At 43.3% G+C, this 8,802-nt stretch overlaps 1 protein-coding gene across 1 annotated transcript; it reads left to right on the forward strand.

Moving 5' to 3' along the window:
- Positions 1 to 1,038: 1,038 nt before the first annotated feature.
- LOC101782496 lies at positions 1,039 to 6,179 on the forward strand. The gene is made up of 5 exons (XM_022824303.1): positions 1,039 to 1,418; positions 2,842 to 2,976; positions 4,352 to 4,486; positions 4,556 to 4,853; positions 5,647 to 6,179. Exons 1-5 carry the CDS (start codon positions 1,039 to 1,041, stop codon positions 5,881 to 5,883), a joined length of 1,185 nt encoding a protein of 394 aa, XP_022680038.1. The 3' UTR covers positions 5,884 to 6,179.
- Positions 6,180 to 8,802: the final 2,623 nt, after the last annotated feature.

The following is an 8,802-nucleotide window of genomic DNA, read 5'->3' on the forward strand; positions in this document are numbered from 1 at the left end:
CCCTTCCCTCCTTCTCCCGCCGCACCTCCCTCTCCCCACCGGCAGGCGAGATCCGGTGGCCGGGCGAGGTGCCTTGAGGGAGGGGGCTCCGGCGGTGGTGGCTTGAGGAGGGGGCTCGGCGGCGGCCAGATCTGGCCGGAGCTCGGCAGCCTCCTTCTCCCTCCTCCCTCCCCTCCTTCTCTCGCCGCCCCCTCCCTCTCCCCACCGGCGGGAGAGATCCGGCGGTCGGGTGAGGTCCCTCCCCCTCCCTCTCCCCACCGGCAGGCGAGATCCGGTGGCCAGGCGAGGTGCCTCGAGGGAGGGGGCTCCGGTGGTGGCGGCTCGAGGGGAGGGTGCTTGGGCGGCAGCCAGATCCAGGCTCGGCGGCATGTGCTCGAGGAGGGGGCTCGGCGGTGGCCAGATCTGGAGCTCAGTGGCGGCCAAATCTGGGCTCGGCGGTGGCGGGCCGAGGGGAGGAGGCTCTGCGGCGGCGGCATGTGCATGGTGGTGGCGGCATGTAGGTGGTGGCGGTAGCGTGGTGGCGGTGGCTAGAATGTTTTTTTTCAAAAAGCTTTGTTGAGTGTTCGACATAAAACACTCGGCAAAGAAACTTTGTCGTAGTTTTTTTTTTATTGTGTGCACTTTGCCAAGTGTAACACTTGATGAAGGGTTTGCCGAGAGTTTTTCTAGCTTTGCCGTATGTCCTGGGCACACGGCAAACCTTTCCCGTAGTGTCTGTCCTAAAATAAGTGATGTTTTAGAGTTCAAATTTTTACAATATTTATCTGAAATTTTCTAGAAACACTTATTTTGAGTGCTAAACAAACATTATGAGACGTGTTCTCTTGATATCATCAACAATTGTCACGGTGAGCTGTCAATACGCGTAATTCAAGTAACCATGCCGAATAATACCACGTTAAAGAATTTGAGCCAGAGAATCTTGAGCAGGTGTGACGCGTGCAAGAACACGAGCATGATCGCGGTTTTGTATAAACAAAGCTTAGCACCCTTACTTCAGCGGCAAAGAAAAGATTGAAAAAAAAAGTGAAAATCGGCATGACCGACACGTTGTTCGTGCCTGGAAGCGAAGCGAGCCACGCTCTCCTGGCACGCGCACACCAGGTCCATAGACCAACCCTCTCTCTGCTTCCCGCGCAGGCGCGCAGCCACCGGCAGACCGGCTCCACGAGTCCTATCGTCCACGGACCAGGCCCAGGGAGCGGCAGCCTGGACACCCACCATTCCCTTCACTGGAGACGAGACGAGGCGAGGAAATGGGCTGGGTCGCTGTCGCGAAAGGGACCTCTGCTCTGCCGGGCTGCCTCCCCCTCCTCCCCTCCTCTCGTGGCCAGGCCAGCACCCCTGAGACCGCCGCCGGCAAGGGAGGAGAGCGCGTCGGTGCGGTGCCGGATTGGTCGGAGGATTTCGGCGATTCGGTAAGTTCTCGCGTCTCCTCTCTCGTTCCGCCCTCGAGCTACCTAGTGAACCAATTTTGTGCATGTTTCCTTTTTATTTAAAACAACCCTTGTGGAGAGGCGCCAAGAACTCGAGGGGTTAGGGTGGGATGTTTTTGGCTAAAGTTGGAGTTTTGATTTTGTTGGGGGCAAGATTGAAGTGATAAGAACTGCTGGTGGTGTATTATCCCGTTAGAAAGAGATCTGTAGGGTTTTGTAGTAGGGCTCGTCTTGCGGTTATGGCATTAAATTCATGGCACCTATTCTTATTCTTTCGTGTATGTGTGATTACTACAACCTGAGTTCATGTTTATGAGTGAGCAATGGAGTTTATCGTTGACCCTTTGAGTACAGGGCATAGGAGTGAAGCATTTCCTTGCTAGTCCTGAACCTGAATTATACTGGAAGCGTGCTGGGGTTTGAGCTGACAGCATTTTAGCTTACCGTGAGATACATTAGCTCGTGATGAGAATTGTAGCAAAATTTTCTTCCTTCCACAGCAAGGTTATAATCTGAACTGTTTAGACACTTGCTAATATGATTATAAACCCATAAAACATGGCCTTCCACAGTTGTTGACTCCAGTACCGACCAATTACAGCTTAGCATACAGCACTAACTTCTATTTTCGTATGGCACTTCAGTATATTCATGAATTACTACTATCTCTATATGTATGGCAAAAGGTACATGAGAAATCCTTTGTTTGAAATTTGTAGCGTAGGCTGCCTCGGTGGGTACCTTCCATGAAGCAAATGAAGCTACCTAGCATACAGCTCAAAGTTCAGTAGACTGTTGGGATCAACATTTCAGTCATCTGTGCTTTTCCTAACATGATGGCTAGTGGTAATTTCCAGTTAAAAAGATAGTGACTCATTATTGAGCTACAGATGGTTGTCCATAATGACTGTTAGTGCCCTTTTGTCGTAAGAACTAGGCTGGAAATTGATAGATCAAAGTTATTGATGGAGCAAGCTTGCTGTGATGATGTACATGAGCATGTCATAAATGTAGCACATGGGGAAACTGCATCAACATCCACCAGTCATCAAGATATGTACAGCGACTCAGATGAACCACATCAGGAAGATAGGCCTTCAATAAGCACACGAACCCCATCATCACAGTCTTCTCCATCGACATCGCCAACGTATAGCTCCAGAAATTTATCCTTTCCTAGAAGAGATAGTATATATGGTCATGGAAGAAGTCCTTGGAACTCTGGTTTATGGATCTCGTTTGAAATTGTCATGTACATAGCTCAGGTTGTAGCTGCTATTGTCATCCTCATCTTTTCAAGACATGAGCATCCCCATGCTCCATTGTTCGCATGGATAGTTGGATATACGGTTGGCTGCATTGCTTGTGTTCCTCTTATTTATTGGCGCTATGTTCATCGAAACAGACCTTTGGACCAAGAACCTCAGCAGCCACCCACAACATATCCTACTTTGACTCCTTCTCAGTCATCTGAAGGACGCACTCATCGTACCAGTGGTATTATCTTGCATCTTGGATGTACCACAATTACCTGCCCCAGGTAAAATTTTGTCCATACCACTTTCCAGTTTGAATTCCTGAGCTTACAAGGTTTTCAATGCTTTCACGCAGTCTTATGTGTTGTAAATATTACTATTTATAACAAGAGTTATCAGAAACCTGGCAGATTCAGTGAACAGATTGTAAGTTTAATTGGATTGATTGTTATCGCCAGGGTGTCTAAGAATTTAGTTATTTTAGTAACATGTTAGTTGTTTAAGGGAAAAAATTGAAGAGAGTAGATTGCACCATTAATCATCAAGACTTAACTTGATGATACAGAAAGATCATTGTGACCTGTTATTTTGTCATAATAGCTGTGAGTGCGTACTAAGATGCATGTCCCATGTGGATGACACGTTAAGTGTAGCATCTCAGTCGTCAAAACTACCTGATGGCCTCATCCAAAGCATCAATCCAAGTCCGATGACTAAAATGCTTAGTTATATGGTTCTGTGGGCTCTGGCCTATCTGAACCACTGGGGCAACTCTGATGGCCTGCATTGCAACCAATTAAACGATGAAAAAACCACAACAGCAGAAAGTTTAGAAATCAGCAAATTAATTTCTCGGTTTCTGTAGATGTTTATTTGGTTTATGAGGTAGCATTATCTAATTGTCTGCAGGGACATTATCTTATTTAAACCAGTGTGGGGTTGTATGGTTAGTTTTAATATGCCTTTCTCTAGATACTCTGATTTTTCAGTAGGCCTGCTCCTTTGCTTTGCTTGAGTTTGTCCAACAAGTTAAACTAAATAATATTGATGTGTTTTGTTAAACAGGACAAAGACATACATTTAGACCTGAGTTTCAATTAAGTGTACCAATTTTAGTGTGCCACAGAGAATAACTTCAAATTTGAGAAATAAACAATAAATTTCAACAAATTCATCTTGTTTTGAGTTTTGTTGTTTTTAATAATGTAGTAAGTACCACAGAAAGGATTCTACACACAATAATATATTCTTGAGTCAAGTTTTGGCACCTGCTCACATCTTATGGAACAATTTAAGACTTGCCTGTGTTTATTGACCTATAAACTTGGAAATTTGTACTGTAGCATTTAGCATGGACTATTGTCACTACCACCTTCTCCTGTAATACCATGATGTATTGCAGCAGAAAAAGTTTTTCCACTTTTGGTGCCTCATTAGCTTTGCAGATGAATGATCCCATCTTGTGTTTTATTAGAAGCATGTGAGTGGATTATGACATGTATTGCTCACCTGAAAATTGAACCTTTGGTAGTTTCAGTACTCCAGTGTCTTCAAAGTTGGCTAGTAGCTTCCTTAACACCCGATATATTAGTTGTATGTTAAATTGAAATGAATATTGTTGTCTGAACTCTGAAGGGATTATGCATTTATGCATCACAGGCTTAGCGTACTGGCTTATCATTTCAAGACAGCCGTAGACTGTTTCTTTGCTGTATGGTTTGTTGTTGGCAATGTGTGGATTTTTGGTGGGCGCAGTATTTCATCCGATGCTCAGGACGCTCCCAATATGTACAGGTACCTGCATTTCTCTCTGTTTCTTTCATGGTCTGTTGAACTCAAACCTGACTTTGCTCCTCTCTTTAGGCTATGTTTGGCATTCCTTGCACTTAGCTGTGTTGGGTATGCCATTCCTTTTATCATGTGTGCAGCAATTTGCTGCTGCTTTCCATGCTTGATATCTGTTTTGCGCCTTCAAGAAGATTTGGGTCAAAGTAGAGGAGCCACTCAAGAGCTAATAAATGCATTGCCAACCTACAAATTCAAGCCAAAACGAAACAAAAACTGGGGAATGGACCATGCTTCAAGCTCGGAGAATCTTGATGAGGGTGGCATACTGGGCCCAGGAACTAAGAAGGAAAGAGTTGTTTCAGCTGAAGATGCTGTGAGTATATTTCTCATCCTTTTCCTGTCTTGCAGTATCCTACTTGTAGTTGAAGGTTTTGCTTTAATGATGTTCTTTCTATGTGTGAGTTGTTAACATCTCTATTTCATACAAATGAAGCATATATGCTTGTGATGCTGTTTGCCGACATGTTCTCTAGGGATGCTTGGATATTTACTATTATTCTCATGTAAAAAAGAAACGCAGCTCTCTTAGGTGCTCTAGGTGAATAATGTTCCTGATCTCTGAGTAAGACCTTGAACTAGTCTGTCATTGTAGTATTCTGATATACCTGTATACTACTCCGTTCACTTTACAATATAGGTTCTTTTTTTACTCATGAGTCTGTAACAGTAGAAGTTCATTGGTATTTACATGCACTACCTCTAGAGAAATGCAAGATTAAGCGATTCTTACATGCCATACCATAGCAGCTACTGCCATTCCTCATTATTTTTTTCTGATTTAGTGGCATCTGGTCTGTGCACATGACAATTATTGACTAAACAGGAGTATTGTAGTTATGTGCTCATGCATGCTTGCATGTTTCAACTATGTTTCGAAGCGTTGACATTTTTCAACAACTGGGCACTCTCTTAGATCAGTCCATGTTTTATTCTTTATTCTCTACTCGATCATTATTTGTTAGTAAGCTGCCTCATAACGGATTGTCACAAGCAACTGGATACCAAGTTGACCAAATATCCATGCCATTTCTATTTCCATTATTCAGTCACATAGTTTCTTCTTTCTCACAGTATGATAACTGTAAAGTCTATTGATATTGATGCAGGTGTGCTGCATCTGTCTTACCAAGTATGGTGATGATGATGAGCTCCGTGAGCTTCCTTGCACACACTTCTTTCATGTGCAGTGCGTTGATAAATGGCTCAAGATAAACGCAGTATGCCCACTCTGCAAGACAGAGATTGGGGGTGTGGTTCGATCTTTCTTCGGCTTGCCCTTTGGCCGCCGACGTGTCGATAGGATGGCAGGAAGAGGTGTAGCTAGCTCAAGATTCAACGTATAGAACATGTTTTTTCAGTGTTATCCTTTCTTACACAAAAAGAGCCCTGCTCATTGTGCTGCTATGGTTTTATTGATTATTAAGAGAAGCACTGATCTGCATTTGGTGTGCTCAAGACGACGACTACAGGTGGAGATCTGGTGCTTGTAAAGGCAAGCTTCTGTAGTACGTGGAGGTGTTGCTATATTCTGATGTAACCATTTTCAACAAGGATGTAAATAAGGAACATGAAGTTCACTTGTCAGGTGTATATTGCAAGGAACTTCACAGGTGTTCTATTACTGCCAGTTCTGTGATTCTATGCACCGCGTGCTTGGTGAAATGTGTTATAAGCTGAGAGCCTAAATACACTATCCAAGACTTGTTCAAATTTCCTACTAACCGTCTCAATTGACCTCTCAAAATGATGCTTTTCATATCCTATTATGTTGTGTCAGGGCAAACATATTAATTGGCATATGCAAAATATCGTGAGCCAATGTTTGTTCATGGACAGCTCTTGACTGGAAAGCTGTGAAAACAATATCCTCCAAGAGAAGTGCTGTCACAGAGGATAGGAGATCTTGTCACTTGCCTTGGTTCCTGAAACAATATCCTCTGGGACCAGCATCACACGAGTTTGCTGGGTTTTTTTGGGCTAGAATGATATGAACTGAGGGGGTGTTTGGTTCTCTAGGAGCTCCTAAAATTCCTATCACATCGAATATTTAGATACTAATATCGAATATTTAGATACTAATTAGGAGTATTAAATATAGACTAATTACAAGACCAATTGTACATATGGAGACTAATTTGCGAGACGAATCTATTAAGCCTAATTAGTTCATAATTTGTTAATAATTAGGCTTAATAGATTCGTCTCGTGAATTAGCCTCCATCTGTGTAATTAGTTTTATAATTAGCTCATATTTAGTTCTCATAATTAGCGTCCGAATATTCGATGTGACACGAACTGAACTTTAGTCGAACCAAACACCCCTGAGCCTGCCATGGATTGTGGTTGTGGCCACCACTCCGGTCCAGAGTCCTGGTCCTCGACAGCCTGAAACTTTTGAACTCACATTTGGCCGGTTGTATTGCTGGATGCAGGTTCTGTCGGCCAGCCGGCCAGGTGCCAATAAACCATTTACAGTCGGCCAGCCGGCCAGGTGCCAATAAACCATTTACAAATTCTGAATTCCAGGTGCTTGATGCTCCACGTGCATTTGCTTCTATTGGATGCCACCTACATGTTCTTTTTTTCCTTTTGGGATGCACACATTCTTGTATGGCAAAGAATCTGCAATGCACTACAGCAAAGGGCCACAGCAGGTAGGTGCAATTGTGTTATTAGATGATCTGCGTTTGCATAGTATTTTGTTTCTATTTTTCTCTTGATTATACACTATTATTAGCAAAACATGGGTAAAATATAAAGTTGGGAGCGCCTCCGACGATAAATCTACTGGTATGGCTTCCTGGTGCCAATTGTAAATATTTTTGTCCTACCGGCCAAAATTGTTGACATGTCGGTTGAGCATATTTTGGCCAATATCTATTTTCTAATGGGGCCATGCCCATGGGGGAACTGGATGACAAATAAATGGCGCGTTACTGTGAAGCAACTCCCAGCAAATAGTAAATCTCATCAAAGCTTTTTTACACTTTTTAGCGGGAACTATCTCACAGGCCCTGTTTGTATACATTTTTCCTAGTCACGCTTGGATTATAATCTAAGTGAAGATTTTCTCACTTCTCGCTTTTCGCTTCTCGTAGTTCAAATCGTTGAAGCAGCTTACCACATAAGCGAGAATTGGTGGAAATAAACAAAGCGTTTGACGGGATTCTCGCTTATTTCCACCGATAAGCCGCTTATAAGTGGATACTAACGGGGCCATAGTGATTCTTTCAAGTTTGAACCGACAAAGGAAGCAACATATATTCGGTGGCAGCCCGCTACCAACATAAAGAATGTTTTTGCTCAAGGGCAATCCAGGGCACACTCATCTGTACCGAAACAATTGGAACAGACTTGTATCTTTTTCGGGTATTTTTTTATTGGACTTTTGGTCCCACTATCCCTGCTTGCCAAATTGTACTGCCTAACCATGTAAATTGTACTTGCCAAAGAACATTGGCTCACAGTGATAGAGACGAATGTCTAAGGTTATGTTTGGAACGGATATGTTTGGAACGGATAGAGAAATTTTACAGGAATACGATTCCTTTTGTTTTGATGACGTCACTCGCCGTTTGGATCGAAAGCCCGTTCCTACGGAAAGGAAGCCGCTCCTTCATAAAATGTAGCAGGAATCAAAACATCAACTCTGGCTCAAATTTTTCACGGAAGAGGATTAGAGGAGTGCCAAATGAGACGATAAGAGTGGGTTTGTTTAGTCACGGGTAGGCAGAAGAAGGACGTGGACTCTCATTATTACAATGTATACGTAGCCATCTTAGATTAAATATGCAATTGAAAATTTCAACGTAGCATTATTTATTTTGGTTTTTTTCTTGGATTATCAACGTAGCTCTATTTATGGAAGAAGGAGACGCGCATTAAAGAGTTATGCTTCAATGATCCAATCTGATGCGCCGATGAATAGACAACTCGGTAAGATTGGTGGTTGAAGAAAGGCTTCGGGGCTACTGGCTTGGGTGTCTCGCTTCGGCCATCCTTGGTTGCACTGCGAGTTATTGATCACCTTGCCGGAGGCGCGTCTGCATTGCGTGGTGGTTTGGTCGACGACGGCGAAGGTGCAGCCGCGACAAGCCTGTCAGTAGAGTGAGTTTGGTTAGTAGAGGGGTTAGTAGAGTTAGTTTAGTAAAGAGATGTCTTTGTTTGTGCGCTAATTTGTAAGCTGGTAATTCCAGTAGTCTGATCAATTATGTCCTTATTAAACATTCTAATAAAGCCGGGCGGATACTTTGATCGAAAAA

Source organism: Setaria italica, chromosome II (assembly GCF_000263155.2).
Source record: "Setaria italica strain Yugu1 chromosome II, Setaria_italica_v2.0, whole genome shotgun sequence".
In the NCBI taxonomy this organism is placed as follows: domain Eukaryota; kingdom Viridiplantae; phylum Streptophyta; class Magnoliopsida; order Poales; family Poaceae; genus Setaria; species Setaria italica.